This window comes from Dryas octopetala, chromosome 3, assembly GCF_963921425.1.
Source record: "Dryas octopetala chromosome 3, drDryOcto1.1, whole genome shotgun sequence".
Taxonomy (NCBI): domain Eukaryota; kingdom Viridiplantae; phylum Streptophyta; class Magnoliopsida; order Rosales; family Rosaceae; genus Dryas; species Dryas octopetala.
In genome coordinates, this window is record NC_141368.1 from 8,288,555 (window position 1) to 8,307,182 (window position 18,628).

General features: G+C 37.0%; 2 protein-coding genes across 2 annotated transcripts; one reads left to right on the forward strand and one right to left on the reverse strand.

Moving 5' to 3' along the window:
• The first annotated feature begins 1,139 nt into the window (after window positions 1-1,139).
• LOC147290448 (Cytochrome b561/ferric reductase transmembrane with DOMON related domain-containing protein) lies at window positions 1,140-3,575 on the forward strand. Its single transcript, XM_086238484.1, has 4 exons — window positions 1,140-1,502; window positions 1,613-2,009; window positions 2,225-2,511; window positions 2,662-3,575. The coding sequence occupies exons 1-4, from the start codon at window positions 1,248-1,250 to the stop codon at window positions 2,941-2,943; spliced, it is 1,221 nt and encodes a 406-aa protein (XP_086094610.1). The 5' UTR covers window positions 1,140-1,247; the 3' UTR covers window positions 2,944-3,575.
• A 190-nt stretch (window positions 3,576-3,765) lies between these two features.
• On the reverse strand, window positions 3,766-17,545 carry LOC147290449 (Tetratricopeptide repeat (TPR)-like superfamily protein). The gene is made up of 25 exons (XM_086238483.1): window positions 17,299-17,545; window positions 16,745-16,883; window positions 16,591-16,652; window positions 14,783-14,875; window positions 14,262-14,334; window positions 13,790-14,143; window positions 13,632-13,699; window positions 13,397-13,528; window positions 13,185-13,226; window positions 12,583-13,107; window positions 12,327-12,481; window positions 11,698-12,229; window positions 11,548-11,610; window positions 11,349-11,450; window positions 10,622-10,939; window positions 10,322-10,414; window positions 10,090-10,191; window positions 9,903-10,007; window positions 9,494-9,627; window positions 8,851-9,034; window positions 8,023-8,154; window positions 7,664-7,776; window positions 7,061-7,148; window positions 4,108-6,377; window positions 3,766-3,967 (listed from the first exon to the last, which is right to left on the reverse strand). Exons 2-24 carry the CDS (start codon window positions 16,803-16,805, stop codon window positions 4,287-4,289), a joined length of 5,622 nt encoding a protein of 1,873 aa, XP_086094609.1. The 5' UTR covers window positions 16,806-16,883; window positions 17,299-17,545; the 3' UTR covers window positions 3,766-3,967; window positions 4,108-4,286.
• Between the last annotated feature and the right edge of the window lie 1,083 nt (window positions 17,546-18,628).

An 18,628-nucleotide genomic window follows, 5' to 3' on the forward strand; every position in this document is an offset into this window, starting at 1 on the left:
AATTAAATTGTTTTAAATGAATGTACGTATGCTGGGCCAAAAGTGTTATTTGTCGAGGCAGACAAAGATATACAGGTGAGTAGCTGACTACCTATTGTTACTTCTTTGGTTGGGACTTGTGAGGTTTCTTTTGCCGGACAACCAGAACATACCATTCTAGGCACTATATGATACATTGGTACAATAGAATAGGGAACCAATCCTCCTACCCCATGTACCAAACTGTATCACCTATCTCCGGTCATGAAAAAGGTGATCACCGCAACCCAATTTGTTACGCTGGAAGAGAACCTGCATGTATATATGTGGCAGCTGTAGAAGTTTTACCAAAGGCCCAACATTATATGTTACCAAACGAGCCTCCTCTATCAACTGCAACAAATGCCATAAACTGATGAATAGGCCATTGGAGGTTTATCTCCATGTTTGTTCTAAATTGGGATTGTTCTGCTTTACATGTCTTTTTCAATAAAAACTTTTTTTTTAATTATATATAAGTTCTTGCTTTATATGGTTATTTTGGAGATCCTTTATGCTGCCTAAATGAGATTAAAGGTAAATTAACAATTTTTTATCGATATCTCTGGCCTGTTAGATTTGATTAATGGCTAAGATGCTTGATTGCATTTAACCAAAAATAAAAAACCACTATTGGTCTAGAGGTAATCCCCTCCCTCTCCCAGAATTTTTAAAAAAAAAAGAGAAAGAAAAAAAAATATAAGATCACCTTCATTATGCTATGATCACCTTCATTATGGTATCTTGTAATACACAGCAAGTCAACTTCAAAGCTTTCATCATTAATTCATCACATGGCCCACAAAAATTATGATCATTTGTTGTTGTTGCTATTGAAGTCCCCGTATTGGAATTGTATGAATCTGCAATAGAATGATGTTTCTCCCAATAATTAAAGAATTTAAAAACAGTTGAGAGAGATACATTGTTGGGGGGGTTAAGAATTGGCAGGAAGAGTAATTACCACTCTAAGACATTATATCTTAAACTCTTAAGTTGGTTATCTTATGTCATTAATATGAATCTGCCACTCTGCTCAAACTTAACACCCGCCAATACCAACCACCAACCCCACCACCACCAACCATATTCCATTTTACTTCAAACCCAAGAGACTGAAACCTCCCAACCGCCTGAATATGCCTTCTCTTTCACAACCCACATTTTTCATGATCTTTGTCACCTCTTGCTCTGAGCCTTAGATTTCTTCAACGTTTCGGCTCTTCAGAATGGCGAATTCGGGATCTTGGGTTTGGGGTTTGAGGTTTGCTTTCAGGTTATGTGTTCTGACCCTTGTGTTGCAGGCCAAGATTTTTGTTGTGGCAGATGATGATGATGGTAATGTTCTGGGGGTTGATAGTGTAGGTGGGGGTGGGGGAGCATCAGAGCTTTGCGATAATGATCTGAGTACTTTTATGCCACCACCATACAGCAATTTATCTGGTACAGTATGCAGGCCTATTTGGAATACCTTTGTTTTGAGGGTAAGTAAGTCTGGCCTCAATTTGTATTTCAATGTTAAGTTGGTTGTAAACTTGTAGTTGCAATGTTCTCAGATACTAAACCACACCCCCCCCTCTTTTTTTTGTTGCAGTACTCCCAGACTGAAGATAATGTCATGAACATTATATTATCTGCTGTGTACACCACTGGGTGGGTTGGATTGGGGTTTTCGAAAGATGGTATGATGGTTGGTTCAAGTGCCATAGTGGGATGGGTTAATAGAAAGGGCCAAGCAAGAATTAAGCAATACTATTTGCAGGGTTCCAAGGTGTCACAAGTCATAGCAGACAAAGGTGAATTGCCACTCACTGGTATCCCTGCTACTGTTGTGCTTCATGGACCTAGAATTTACTTGGCATTTCAGTTGAAATTCCAAACTCATCTTGCTCAGCAACCGATTATCTTGGCCATTGGAAGCACTTACCCGAAGCACAACCACCTAACTGAACACAACGATAAATCAACCATCAAGTTCGACTTCTCTGCAGGTTTTGTCCTTCTCCCTACGTACTTTTTTGTGCTCTCTGGATACTCAGACACCAAAATACAGTCATTTTTGTGTTGTTTAACTTGCCCTTCAAGTTTCCAATTGAAATCATCATCTTGGAGTAGCTTAGTATGTGTATGTCACATTAAGTTGGTATTCCTATAGCTTTGTCCGGTCTGCAGAACAAATAGACTAATGCTACGTACAAGTTTACAGGTTTTGCATATGAGGCACCCAGTGATTTTGGCCAGATGAAGAAGAACCATGGAATATTGGCTATGTTTGGATGGGGTCTAATCCTTCCTTTTGGGGCAATTGTCCCAAGATACTTCAAGCACAAAGACCCTTTATGGTACTATCTTCATTCAATTATTCAATTTGTGGGATTTGTCATTGGGCTTGCAGCTGTGGTACTTGGACAGCAACTCTATACTAAAATAGGAGCCAACTTCAAAACACATAGAGCCGTAGGAATCTTTGTTCTTGTGCTTAGTATCCTTCAGGTTTGTCCATGACACCCAAATCTATTATATATGCAGCTTTTACTGTTCTTCTCCTTCCTTAATACATCAACAATATGCACACAAAAAGCATATACACACATCTATAAGGAACTGTAATTTGATCTTTTTGAGTTTTGGCTTGAGCTTCAGATACTGGCATTCTTTCTACGACCCAACAAGGATGCCAAGATTCGCAAGTACTGGAATTGGTACCACCACTGGTTTGGAAGGTTTGCAGTCTTCTTTGCAGCCGTGAACATAGTTCTGGGGATCAAAATTGGAGCTGCAGGGAATGAATGGAAGATCGGCTACGGATTTCTCCTCGGCGTAATTCTTCTATCAGTCATTGTTTTAGAAGTGTTGGCAAGAATGAGAAGGACAGAGAAGGATGATACTATGCCTCCAAACTTCCAAATGAATCCGGTTCAATAGGGCGCCATTTTTGAGTCCTCTAAGAGGTCTCTCTCTTTTTCTTGTTCCTTCTGATTCTTCCTCTTGTACGCAGATTTCTGTTATTCCTTTATGGTATGACACAGGATGAGAAATTATTCCAGTCGTCCAGACTTGGCATCTCAGATGAATTATGAGAAATACAGGAAGGACTTGTTCTGTTTCACCATTACGTGAGAGGCCAAACCAGACTGAGTTGGACTGCACAGCATTTCAATTTTAATGGCATGGCAGCTGATCCTACTACGTGTAAGGTGTACAATGTGTGGACTGACTGTCAGCGTGGATGCTTGATATATAGTTGATTGCATAACTGGATTTTGTGGTCCTCTTTGACCAAAGCTAACATTTCATATATTTTGGGTGTCATGGAGTGTATTGAGCGTTTTTGATCATTTTGACAGTTCCCTGTTTTCCTAAGGACCTAAACGACATCTCTTTTATTCTTCTGTGACAAAAACCAAAGTTTCTTGTTGCCCTAGAATGACCGATTGTATTTAGAAATAACACGTACAATTGAATCGATAGTTGATTTTATACAAGATGTCGTATGTATGGCCCATTCATCCAAAAACGGCAACTTCATACTTCAATAAGGACTTGTAGCTCCAGAATAAGACATTTATCTCCACACAAATGGCAAGAATTTGACTCTCATTTGATCAGTCTTACTATTAAAAACTGTACAAGAAAAGGCTTTAGAAGGATCTGAACTTGGACAATCCATGGTTTCACAACATTATCGTGAGTGCAAAAACAACAATGAAACTAGTGTTAATACTCATCTAAAATGAGAAAGAAAACTGGAGAAAAAATAATTAAGTCATATACAATTGATCCAAAATCAAAATCCGTGTTATTGTAACCAAAAGAACTGATATCAGTTTTAAATGCTGTGGTCCGAAAATCCAAAACAACAAAATTTTCTTACTATGTGATGAACCAAAATTGCCACCTCATAAACTATTCCCACGGAAGTTCCAAATGTAAGCTTCCTACTGTAAACCTGCACATCAACAGTTCACAAAAATATACACATTCGATGAGAAGCTACCCTGCCTCAGAAAAATAAAATATAACTAATGATAATAATAGCAATAACAATAAATTGTTAGAACAAGGTGTAAGTGTAACCAGACCACTAACCTGAATTCTTTTTCGGGAACTGTGTCTAAGTAGGAATCGACAAGGTTATGAATGTAAGATCCAACAGAGATCAAGTGATTCTTGTCCCTTCTGCATATAATGGAAAAAAAGATTTTGATCCCACTTTTTTTTCTCAAGAATCCTGCTATACCCAATTGATAACAAAAATTGATTGGGGTTTAAGTAGCAGTAGCTGTGCAATTTTCACTGGATGAAAAGCTGGTGGGTCTGGAAGCATCAGTCCCTCTGACTACTCTGTTATATATGACTTTGAAGGACTGTGAGCCATATGGTCGACTGAGCAGACTTATTGGCATTCTCAGAGTCTGCTTTCGGTTTCTTCTACCCCTTATCAAGATGCTGAAGGTTTTCTCTCCTTCTGCCGTCCTTTCACAACTGCTTCCAGCTTTTCCATTTGCGTTGTCGCTTGGTTCATTCTGAGCATTTTCAACCTCACAAAGACTTGAAGGACCATTTTCCTTTACACTCTCAGTTGCATTACTCATTGTCTCTGATGTTAGAAGGTTCACTTCTTTCTTAGTTTCCTCCACATTATCGATGTCTACAGGCAGAATTGGAGCAGAATCATCACTCTGAAATTTTGTCTCCAATGGCGGATCAGAAATTGGCTCAACAACGGGTGCTGGGGGAGAGAATTCCATTGGATGGCAGCCATGCCAAACTGTTGTAGGAACAAACTCAGAAACATTAGGGTTCACATTGCACTGCCATGTGAAATGATTTGGATGAAACGCACTGCTAACAGGAAAGGCACTGGTTCGTACAACTTGGGGTTGATTATAAGGAGGGAACATAAAAGGCAATGGCTGCATGATGTTCGGGGTAGCAGGAGGAGAAGGGTATGGGTGATGAGGGGAGGAGCACAATGGATTAACTGTGGGTAAGACAGTAGCACCCCCTGGGTGAAGATTCAAGTTTACTGGCCAAGGTGCAATAGCTGGGACAGCACCAGCGCCAGAAGGTATAGCAATGTTCATGGCAACCGGAGCGGCACGTGTAATGGATGGTGAGGGGTTGAATGGAGCTGCTGATGCAGACAACTTCTTATTGGAAAGTCCCCGAGTATCAACTGAATTCACAAGGGAGGATGTGTCCAAATCCTCTACTCCTTGCAAAGTGGAGTTGGGGTCATGCAGTTCACAAGTACCAGATGGATCCTTCTCACTGAGTCCCTCCTTGGGAGAATCAATAGATTTTGGCACTCCATCTACTAATAAGTTATCCTCTACCACTTCTTGAATCTTAACACCACTGGATCCAAGTCCATCCACACTCTCAAACACCAACGGTGAGGAGTTATCTTCCTTTGCATCAGTTGAACTAATTTCTTCTTTCTTCTCAACAACTCCAGTTTCCTCTTGTAAGTGATCTGTTGTAACCAATACAGAATCCTGCTTTTCTTCAAGTATATTTTCTAACCCAGTTATGTTTGGTTTGGAATCTCCTTTGACTTCAATTGTTTCCTCTTCTTGTATTCGAACACCATGTTCCTGGTTATCTGGAATGCCATTATGAGGGAACCCAGTTTGCATTTTAGCAATAGTACCAGGTGGAGCCAATGCTACTTCCTTGTACGAAGGAGATTTTCCAAGACTGACAATGGAATTTTTCACTGGACCATAACCATGTGGTGAAATGTTTGGACTGAGTTCTGATGGAGCACTGAAACTTTTGCCACTATTTTTAGAGGGCTCTGCTGTAACAACTTTGGTAGATGAAGGCATAGACTTGACTCTGTATGTTACAGCTCTAACTATTCTCCGTCCAAATTTAGTACTCTGGGAGGGATTTGCAGTGTGATTGTCTGTATAACTTCCATGAGATGTTGGCCTTTTCTTTAAAAGGTAATACCTACTGTTTTGATTATTAGTCTTCACTGAAGGGTAGTCCACTTCGGTATCTATGTATTTCTTCTGGTAGCTATAGACCTTACCAATAGTTGCCCGCCGCTGCTTTATGCGCCGCCCATATGAGCCAGCTGATCTAGGTCCTTGAACTGGTTGCCAGCCATCTTCCCCTTCAACATGTGTTTCAGAAGAGACCTGGTCAAAAATGTTTGGCTTTTCCGCTGCAATCTCTTCCACAACATGCTGGGGTTCAACCAGAGCAGGGCTGTTCTCCTGGATGGCATCTGTGCTATCTCTTGGTTCAAGTATAAGTGTCTCTTCATCTGAAGCCTCTTTTGTGGTTTCTTTTGATGAATCATCGGAACTTGCTAAGCTGATAGTTTGGTAGGATCTTTCCTTCAACTGCACACAAAATTGAAACAGATTGATTAGGTACATTACAAGAGAGAGAGTTAAAGAAAATGAGTCTTCATGTGGGGTATGTGTATCTCTATGTGAACGAAAAAAAAAAACAACAAAAGAAAGCGTCCTTTGTGGAGGAAAAGTCCACCTTTTATACCTTTATTATGATATCGGACAAGTTCTCTATTTTTTTCCTGCTGAAATTAAGATTATGTCTATTTATGCAAAAATAAATGTTCTCTAAAATTTCACCAAAAATGGGGGACGGGTATTTTCCATAATGTTCATAGTTGGACTATTGAATTTCTTCCTGTCATCAATGATTAAGAGCTTGTGCTAAGCCAGGCTTTATCAGGGCTTATCCATTTTAATAAAAGACTTCTATCAGTTTTTTTTTTTTTTTTTCTTTCTTTTTTTTATAAGAGGTTTCTATCATTTTCACAAGTAACCAATTCTTGAGAGTGTCAGTGTCCAACAGCAGCAATTTGGAGATTTCATTGTATATTTTTCATATTGGTATTCAGAAACTGCTTTAAGTCTATCCCATATTTCATTCACACAAAGGATCGACCCACCACAACCTAAACTCTATTTCCAAAATGGGTAAGAAAGTAAAATGAATAGAAAACACAGAAAAAATGACAAACAAAACAAAACATGAAAACGGCCTGTGCTCGAACTACCTTTGTTATGTAGCTTTTCCTCTTCACTGCCACATCTCTCCCTTTGGCATCATGAGTTGGATTAATGTAGTCAAGCAAATCTGATACACTGCCAGTTTTAGTAAAAAAAAACAAGGAGTATTAGAAAGGATATGTGTGTTTGAGAAAGAAAAGTGCAACATATGCTCAGCTTTTAGTAAATGCAAGCTTAAAGCACATAGGCATAATGATATTGAGTGGTGACAATGCAAGTACGTGCTCCACTATATTATCTTAACCAGAGTAAATTATCTTAGTTAAGCAATCCTTTCTTTTTTTATGATAACACATATACATTACAGTTACAATCATATAAGTTTCTCACAACCGGAAAATCCTCAAGGAATGAATTTAACGGCAAGTACACAGTTTTCACAAAGTGGCACATGTAGGCATGCAACAAGATCACCTTTAACTATTACATTCACACATTTGTACTTCCAATTTAAGAGTTTAAATACATAGATAGCTGAGCATTCCAATGATGTGGTTAGCCATAAATGCATAGGAGTATGAAGTACAATTATGTCAAACTTGAAGTAATTAAATAAAGTTCCATATTCTCAAGTAACAATGCTAACAAACCTTAGGTGGCCTTTGCTGGCTATCGATGCATCAGGCTTTCGAGTCCCATTTCTTGCAGCTTCTTGCTGTTCAAAAGCCTTGGACTCAAAGTACTCAAGCCAAGCAGCAGCATCCTGCAGCATTTGGTCAAAAATTTTAGAACAAAGAGACTTGAATAGAACAAAATAAATCAAGGCACATTTTCACCAAGGAAAAAAAAAAGGCTTTAAAATGCTGTTCTTTTTTTACACTAAAATAATTAGGATACCACAAATGCCTCGAAAAGAAAAGGCTATGATTAATCCTAAGAGAAGATAAGACTTAAAAATTAATTTTAAAAAACAAAAAAAAAAAACCGTAGGACAAGATGAGGAAGATACTTGTGTGCGTAGGTCATCTGGACCAAGCTTTGCTCGCAGAATTTGCAAAGTTGTTTGCTCATGCTGAACACTTAAAGGGTATGCTTCCATCAATGAGAGTGCAATTGCAATAGCATGGTAACTTGCCGCTGTCTGGAGAGATTTAACATTAAAATGGTTGAGTACTCAAATATATGAAAAAAAAATAAAAATTATAAGTTTAATAAATAAGTAACATTTCTGGCAGTAAAGTAAAGCAGTATATCTGTGAGCACGTACAACATCTAAAGTTCCACTGGTGGTGCATTTGTTACAAATTAAGTCCTCATTTTGGGTCTAACTGTAAAATTACCTAGCATCTGACCTCAAATATTGTTATAGTTAAAAGACTTATAAAAGAAAGATGGTTATAATAGTTTTACTGCCGCTAATGCATATATGTGCGTCTGTATTGTCCAATTAGCCAGCCCCTAACAGGAAACTCCTCACTAACAAGTTGTCTGGATTATTCTAAGCGGCATGGAAAATGTAATGGGAAAAGGCTGAAAAGAAAAAACAAAATCCAAAGCCCTATTTCTAATTACAACTGAGATATTCATTTGAATCTACTCCTGGTCAGTATATAAAAAACCTTTCCCTATGACACCATTTTACTGTGACATTTCCATTCCCATCCCGCATAGCAAAACAAGTGAGATTCCAGGTAACTAAGATTATTATCACAAGAATGGTCCTATTCTGACATTTCATCCGGATATCAAGTAGAACCTTTAAGAAAATATCACAAATAATCTGAATAAATGAAACTCTGGCTTCAGCCTAAAATATAAATAAATAAACAAAACAAACCTGAATATGGTCCGGGCCGAGTAACTTTTGATTACACTTCAAAGCTTTGTGTAGATATCTGAGGGCAACATGTACATTTCCCAGGCCTTCCTCCATCATAGCCACATTGATGTATGTTGCAGCAGTGTTTGGATGAGATGGTCCACATGTGAGATGCAAAAGATATAGAGCACGCTTTACATACCTAATGAGCAAAAATTGTGAACTTGTACTCGAAGGCAAAAGTAAATTAGAAACACATAAATACTAATGAATGAACAGGTTATGAACCATGCAGTTATAACTACTTTCATATCCCTTATTTTCTCTTTAATGGAAAAACTTGAACAACGAATGAGCAAAGCAAGACAAAACAGGTTAATGCCAAAATAGCCAGCTCCATATGTTGAGCGAATCATGATGCCAAAATCAGTGATATGGCCATAGAGGAATTTTAGAGTCCAAACGGGTTAGCCATATCTAACATGTGTGTCATTGAGTTGTGTTATACACAAATAGCCAAAAAAATAAATTACAGCTTGCACTAATAATATCTTGAGGGCAACCCATTGACATCATCAGTCAGAAAACAGATCCCCCTAACCATGTAAACTTTGAAAGTTTCATATGCATGGAGATCAGTTTAAACAAGAAAATATCATACTTGAGAGCCAGCTCCGTATGTTGAAGTCTGTAATAGAACACAGCAAGATCCCCATAACTCTTCATAGTGTCTGGATGGTCAAGCCCTAATTCTCTCTCATTGATATCCAGGGCCTTTTGCTGATAAATTGTAGCCTGTAATTGGAACAAATTGTTGGTCATCCTTGGCATGAAACCTTTACTAAAAGAAAAAGAAACATTATATATTTTTCATATTAGGTGCAGATGCTGTTCCTAGAAGCCTTTGATGATTAAAATATGAAAGGATATGTAGCTGATCCCCCAATAATTGTGGGCCAAGGATTGGTTGAGTCAAGTAAAGTCAAGTTTGGTCCAGAAAGGTAACAATACATTTGGAGTCTATAGAAGATATGTCCCAGGAACACCAAACAAAAGGGATAACAACAGACCTGATTAAAGTCTCCGGTGTGATATAAAACAACAGCAAGGAGGCTGTAAGCTCCTGCTGTCATTCGATGGTATGGACCACAAACTGCTACCAGCTTTGCAAGAGCCTGCAAATGCCAGAAATAAAGCAGGTAACCAACTAGAATACTATTATACAAGAATGAAGGAAACTGTTTAAGCACCACATACCTTAGTGCCATATGCAACTGCATCCTCAAGTTTTCCCTTATCTAAAGCTGTTTTCGACGATTCTAGTAGTTGCCTACCATCTGCGGAAGAGCATGCAGCTTGCTGCAAAGAAACAGGAAACACAGCTTATATTACAAAAGATGGACAAACTCTTATCACTCCTGAGACTCAATAGAAAAGCAGCAAAAAAAAAAAAAAAAAATGCTTGCAATATTTTAAGTCCAGTGCTCACCTTATGCACTGGGACTAGGCTGACAATATCTGAATTCTGAAACGGATTTGGAGAAACCATATCAAAATCCCTCGGAACCATCTCAATGCCCACCTAAAATTTGAGGGGGAGGAGAAAGGTAGAACAAAATGGTCAGTGTTCTAATGGCTAATGCTTTGCAAGGATATAACACAAGCCAATGTAATCCAAGAATTGGAAACAGTATAAGCCTTAAACAATTTACAGTGTGATCCACAGAGACGGTATTCAAGAATGCAGGCCATCTCCAAAATCTAATATACATCAACCAATGCTTTATACCTTATGACATAGTCCACGTAGAATCGCATATCTCCTCACATCTCTGTAGTTGAAGCTGCTAAGATCGCATCCATATCTCTTTCGCAAGAATACCTCCAGCCATCTCCACACAAGGGGATGGACATTGCAAGATTTATTTAAATCTCCATTTTCTGAAACCCCCAGCATAAGATTCAATGCAGCAGCAATCATTACAGCCACTTTCTCAGTGTTAGAAGCAGCAGCAATCACTGCCTGAAGTATGTGTTTAAAAGCTCGAACTATCATCTCATGAATGCAAAGGGACTGCACATGGGAGAGCTTCTCTGAAAGCTTGACCTATAAAAAAATCAAAGGGTAATTATCATCCAATTAGGGAACCCGTTTATTCCACACCTCATCTACATAAGGATTTCAAATTTTCTGAGAGTTCCAGTTTGGAGATAAAAGTAGTGCAAGTCGATGGCTGCTATATGTGAAAGGCCTAAAGAAGATTAGGAATTTGATGCTTTACAAACATTAATGGCTGGTTAACATTGTCTATCAGTCACTAATGCATAATAAAAGGGTGCTAGCTCCAAATCTTAGAGAAACTAACATTATCATCTTCTTTTCCTTTTTTTGTTCTTTTATTACATATTTTAAATCACATAAATAAACAACCTCCAGAAATCGGAAATGGGATATTACAACTTACATTTAAGACATGCATTAATATATGAAGACCCTAAGTTAGAAGCAAACTTACAACGTGCCCCAGGGAACGCATCCGAAGACCTCTAGTATGCATGAAATCAGTTAAAGTCCGACCATCAACTGGTGAAAGTTCCAGTGAACCAAAATCTGCTACCTGTATTATAAGATAAATTCTAAAAATAAGAATCACCATAACAATACTTGCATGCATGTAGATAAGAAATGCTAAGCAAAAAATATTTGTTCATTACCAGTTTCGGAAGAGCGACTTCAGAGTAATACTTCTGAGACAAGTCAATCAGTTCTTGCAGAGACTGTCAAGCACATGGTACATTAGTTCACTAGTCTAGTACAAATAAGAAAATGTTGTACAGCCTGTAATGATACCTACAATGCATTACCTTGGAATGAAGTCCAGTTTCTGATTCTTTTAGTCGAGCAAAGGCTGCATCAGACAACATCTTCATCAGCACAAGCTCATTTTCTTTGGCATTGGTTTTAAGCTTTGATTCTATAGAAAGAGATATAGCATTTTCAGCTTCCCCAACAACATCATCTGCATGAGACTTTGAGCTATCAGATTGCATTTTGATATTGCCTCCATCTGACTTTTTCTTGCTGTTCTTAAGGGATCTAAGAGGCGTCCCAAGTCCTTCAACTTTCATCTCATTCTTAGCCTTCTCACCGGATGGTTTCTTATCTTTGTCAGTATTTTTTTGGTCTTGCAAGTGCTGTATCCAGCAAGCTCCAAGTTCCCACCTCACAAAATTATCAGAATCTGGCTCATCATTCTCAAGCTTAGCAAGACTTTCTTCTACCAGCCTCTCAACAAAAACGCAAGACACAGAAAGCTCTTCATGTTCCAGAGTTTGCATATGTGATGCCGGTTTATTCTGCTCTGAAGGTGTCGTCTTATGAAGTAATAATCTCAAACTGTAAGAAATAAGGAACTAGTTAGACTCTTATAACAAAACTCCATGACAAAAGGTTGATAGCTTTACACAATACTCTTTAACAAATGAATGAGTACCTGTTAATATTAAGGGCATTGGCACCACCTTCAGGTTGATCAAGAAGTTCAATGCTTTGAGATGGAGAACTGACCATATTTTCTTTCCCCTCAACTTTGACAACTGCAATGTAACCACAATATCTGACATTGACAACACCTAAAGTGGTGACATCCTGCACCCATAATTTTATTAAATATCAGCTCAACTGCACCAAAGTTAGAAAACAAAATCCATACTGTAGATACAACAACCTTAATTCAGAAAATAACTTACATGGGCAGCAGTATTTTCATCAGCGGTGATCCCTTTTAGAAGGTTTCGTTGTGCTAGGTTCTTTTTATCCACTCCAGTTGCTTGAATTCCATCAATCTTAGTATCTACCTTACGGCTTGCATTGGAAACATCTTTCATAACTGTGACATTCAAGTCCCCGACTCTCTCGGTATAAAGAATCTCACTGTTTGCAACTGAACAGGTCAATTCCGGTTTTCGCATTACATGCTGCACGGCTTTAATGGCCCTAAAAATGGAAACATCGACGAATAGGCTGTGAAGAAGGAATGCTTTCCTATCTCGGACCTGCCTCTCCTCTGCTGTCTTGCAAGGCATAGACGCAATATACCAAAACTCATTAGCCCAAGGTACCAGATCGAATTTCCCATCTCTTCCCAGACCACCTCCGTTTCCTCCCCAAGTTTCATCCTCCACAGGGAGAGAAGGGAAAATTGATGGTGACTGAGCTGACACAGGTGGTACTAGCCATGTGTTTGCTCTAAATCCATAAGGAAGATTCCCAAACTGCAAAAGGTCAAAGAAAATTAATTACAAAATACAAGAAACACAATCACAAAATAGCATAATGATCATCTATATACCTTATTTCGCTCCGAAAATGCTTTCATGAGATCATCGTAAGCCTGAAATATGAGAAATTAAGTATTCATCTATTCAATAAACAATTGCAAAGCTGAATTGTTCACTCATAAATAAACATTGAACATTGAACATCATCAAACATAATTAAGCAAAAAAAAAAAAAACACTAAGCAAAGAAATTCAACAGCTTAGTTTCGTTAGCGAAACTAACATTGTCAAAGGCTCTACTAAGCTGGCGCGACAAATCGACGAAGTTGTGACACAAAATCCGCTGCTTCCCTACGCTATAAAACCCCTTTCGGCAAGCTTCAACATGGACAACCTTCCCGTTGCAAAGCTTCACCTGATCATCATTGCCAAAATATACCATGTGTTTGGATGTTCAGAAATTCAGACCCAAAAAAATTGTGCCTTTGTGTGCAAATGGACTATGTAGAAGGTCTTACTTCAAGAGAAAAGAGGTGATCATCGTCCGAAATCTCGTCAACTTGTCGTTTCGTCACCCTTCTTATAACTGCAACATTCATAGCATTCATACATAAATACATACATACATGCATGCTCGCATACACAGTGTGAAGAGAGAGAGAGAGAGAGAGAGTACATTGCAGAGGGGGAGTGAGGTGGGAGAGAGAGAAGAAGTCGTAGAAAGAACCGAGCTTGAGGCAAGAGTGGCTCATTTCAGTCTCCGAGTCCACCGCCGCCACGTCTCGCTTATCGGCGGTTCCATTAGAGCCAGCTTGAGACTTGGAGGCGGCGCTGGACTTCTTGGCGCTCTTAATATCCTGCGCACCCGGCGCATTTTTACCAGCACTTGTAGGAGAGGAAGCATCGGGTTTGAGACTTTGGTCCTTCGTCGTCGGCGTCGGAGACGGTGACGCGCCGAAGCTCGTCGTGCAGGCCACGATGTCCAGCACGCGCCTAACGTGAGCCGTTGCGCGCTCTTCATCGTAGTCCTCTGAGAAAAAAAAAACAGTGCACAGAGACTGAGAAATTTAATCGAGGAAGAAGAAGAGCTAAACGACGCCGTGCAGAAAAATCATATAGGTAAAGTAAAACGACGTCGTATTTATTACCTTCGACCAACGTTAGGACGCATGGCTTCAGTGCGGACACGTCCACCGTGTCCTTTAACCGTTTTCCTCTTACCTGTAACGAACGACAATGATGTTATAGTCGTATGATTTTTTCCCCTTTTTTTTTTTTTTTTGGCAATAATTCATGGGTCAGTAATTGGGTCATCAAAAGCGTAAAGTCACATATGGGCCTTTATGTCTGCTTTTTTTCTGCTAAGCGTTCAGCAGCCACATGTCACGAGGTTTTTTTTTTTTTTTTCTTTTTTTTTTTGGTAGTATGTCACGAGGTATATTAAAACAGACAAGACTAAGTTGGGCTTGGGCAGGAATGCAGGATATTTTGATTTGGTCGTGTGCCCTAGTTTGTCAAAACAACATGTCAAAAGCAATGAAATTTCTTGTACTACATGCTATTTGCACCAATCATATATTGTCTTCATGAGATTTCAAAATTTTGAAGGAAAAAAAAAAAAAGAGTAATAATAATAATTACAAAGTGGGTTGTGAGTTATGACATTTACCTCATGGGATAGTGAAAAATTTGTGATGTTGCAAGTTTCTGTGTTCACTGATAATAGTTGGCGAATATCGATAATTCTGTCCGTTGATATTCCCTGCTTACAATTCAAATGTTATTTCATATACATGCTAAAAATACTACTATTTATAAAATTTCAAAGTAATTTCAAATGTTAGATCATTTTATAAAGATCGTTTCTGAAAAAATCAACTAAATTAGAAATCATTTGGTTATGTAATTGAGACCAAATAAACAAACGGTTTTGGTAACAATTTGATTTACTGTTTGTTTATTTGATGACGATTACATGATCAAATTATTTTTGATTTAGTTAATTTTTTATAAAGAAGATCTTCAAAAAATAATTTAAAAAATAAACGATTCCGATAAAAATGCATTGTATAATGAAAATAATAATGAAAAAAATTAATAGAGAAGATAGATTGGAAAAAGTAAATAATATTTCCCTTCAAAAATAGATGATCTATCCTGCATTACCATCTAACTTATAAAATGTTTAAATTTTGTCCTTAAGCATCAGAATATGACAGTCAATTTGCTTATCATAAGTTCATAACTTGTCATTATTTTTTTTGTCAAATCATATCTTGACAATAGCAATAACAATAAGGACAAGAAAAGGCACAGATATAATGTGCTTGCTCTTCTAGGCTCCTATCATGGAAGTAGGTGGTGTCTAGTTTGGAGACCCGGTACACATTCCAAACCAACCAATGAACCAATTTTGACCCTTATCTATGTTTTTGCATAAAATATTTGAACACCATGTAACCATAAAAGATGCCCATGTAAAATATAAGCAACGCAAACAAACGGACAGGTCTTACAAATTGTACAAGTTACATCTAATAAAACAGTAACTCTCTAAGACTCACTCACTCATTGGCATAAAACTTAAGTAAATTTTGCATACGTATAATTATACCCAAATAAACTACCTATATCATGTAAATTCAAGTGTTTTTTCTCTTAATTGAGGTAAGTAATTAAGGGTGTAAACGAGCCAAGGTAAGCCGAATACCACCATGCTCAAGCTTAGCTTGTTTTAAATTTTTCGAGCTTAAGTTTGGCTTGGCTTGTTTCTTATACGAGTCGAGCTCGAATGAGCTAAAAAAAATCGAACCCAATACGAACTCGAGCTGTATCGAGCTTATTCATATAATTTTATTGAAGATATTTTATTAGCTACTATTTTAAAAAAATATTAATTTTTATCGAATATTTTCTTCTTGAAAGCACTATAATATGTTAATTTAACTTAGAGTTAATATATATTTTTAATTAAATTAGATAGGCACCAAAGACTTCTTTAAAATACGATATAGATGAATATGGTTTCCATAAAATACAACTGTACTAAATAATTTCATCTAAACATTAATAACTTATAACATTTACAAAAATTCTCATTAAAAAATAGACGTAAAGTGGTAAAAATCTTATAACCAAACAATACAAAAACAAAGTAAGAAATAAAAATAGTAAGTCCTCATATAAGCTATGAAAAATGAGGTACGAAACATATAAACTATAAAATACGAGCTTTTCGAACTGAATATACTAAAATTCAGGCTTGGCTTGTTTCTTAAACTAGCGAGCTTTGGCTTGGCTTAGCTTGTTTTTTTTCGAGCAGAACTTAAACGAATTAAGCTCGAGCGGAACTCAAGCTTAATCGAGCCAATTTACAGCCCTATGAGTAATCAAGTTTGACAAATCTAGTGGAGCTTGTTATTAATTGATTAATTAATTGCAGCAGAAAAGCTAGAGTTTAGAACTATATATCCAAACCTTTAAAACGACACTGCTTTCATCAGGAAGGTTCACAGTGATATCCATGACAACAGGAAGAACTGCAAAGCCCAAAACGACATAGAGATTAATTCAATATTTAATAAAAGGAACTGGGCTAATTTAGAAAATTTAAAGAAAAATTAATTGATACCCTTCTCTTCTTTCTTCTTCTTTTCTCCTTTGCCCTTTCCACGACTGTTTCTTGGTGCCATTTTCAACTTTCCTTGAATGGATAGTGAGCTTAAATTTGAAGAAGAATATTCTTAAATGCACACCTTGCTATAATTAGCCTGAACAAGTTTAAATCAGTAGTGTTATTAAGATGAAAGATATATATATATAAATTAATTACACTATGATTATTATTTAACAAAAATTCCATGGACAAATGAAGATAAGGTTTAGACTTCAGAGCTATTAGAAGCCATCCAAGTACTCTTCTTTCAACTTTGAGAAACAGTTTTCAAGGATAAAACCCAATACCCACCACAAATTAGTAATCCATATCCTCATAAAGTTAGTACAAAATAGCAGAAATGAAGATTAAATGAAGGAAAAAAAAAAAAAAGGAAAAAGGAAAAAAGCATTCAAATTAAGAGTACAGAGGCAGCAGAGAGCTCAGGAAAAAAAAAAACAACAGTGACTATGTTTGGCAAAACAGTAATCATTAGTGGGACTTTGGAGCTAATAGCAATGAATGATTACCAAGTATCTGGAAAAGCTTTTGAAAGTGTTGCAGATGGGACAGAGTCACACAGAGAAAAGGGTCTTTAATGCAGTGTCAAATATTACCAACCATGCATGTAGAAGACCATGACTGATAAATTGAGCTAATAATAATTATGCAGAAGGTATAAGAGGCAAGGTCTCTGAGAGAGTGGTGAGCTTCAGAGAATGGAGTTTGGATAATGAGGGGGGCAATAAGCAATGAAATGAAGAGAGAAAAAAAGGTGGAGAAAGAAAAAATAGAAGAGGGAAGAGATATAGGGAGATGAGTGTGATAAGGAAGGAAGGGCGGAGATTTAACGGTCAGACGAATATATTTGGCATTTTATGGCAGTTTCTGGCTTATGCAGACGGATTATCATTTTGTGGGGTGTATAAGTGTATTTCATTTTATTTTAAATTCTTTAGGTCAAAATGATATTTTTTTTGTCCATCTACTTTGGCTAGGTTTTACACTTTTACTAAGCTTCTTCTAGTTTTAATTTGACTAATTTGTATTTATAGTAATAAGTAATATATATGAGTAAAGTATTTTGAATAGTTACAATGAATTTAAACTATTATAACAGTCTAAAATATCCTCACTTATATAGCGAAATTAAAAATGTATCATCAAATTGCAGCAGTTAAAAAATTAGGAGTAATTTTAATTAGCACATTCAAAACTGTAGAAAGCTTAATGGAATATTGGAATCTGACTAATTTTTTTTTTTTAAAAAAAACATGATTTCTTTAATCCTGTGAATTTCAATAATATATAAATTCTTTTTGAAGTTTTATATCGAATGGGAAGAGGGGAGGCAAGTAGGCAACTATTTGGCTGTTTCTTCACTCTGTATGTAGGCAAATTTTGGGCCCACTACCTTGTTGGCCCACTCAAATTTGGATGTACTGTGTGTAATTAATCAGAAAATCACAACCGTTTAAGTTCTCTTAAGAATTAGGAAGTGATTCCAAATCCAAAGCAAAAATGGTTCACATAATATCTTCCTTCTCTCTCGGGTATCATGGGATTGGGGTGGTTACAAACTTACAATACCAAGAGGTCAACAATTTGACATTTTGACCCATATTCTCTGTTGGAAATATTTAAAATGTAGTATTATTTAAATATTGGTTTATGTATTTATTTATTTAAGTATATGTTTAAAGTGTATGAGTTAAATGAGGTGTGTTTTAAATAGGAACATTTGTATAATTAAAGGTATTTAAATGAAGGTCAAAATGTACGTGTTCTCAAAGATTGGTGAGTGAGATCTTTGTGTTTAAGTAAAAATGGTGATACATTTTCTGAATCCTCCCATAATTC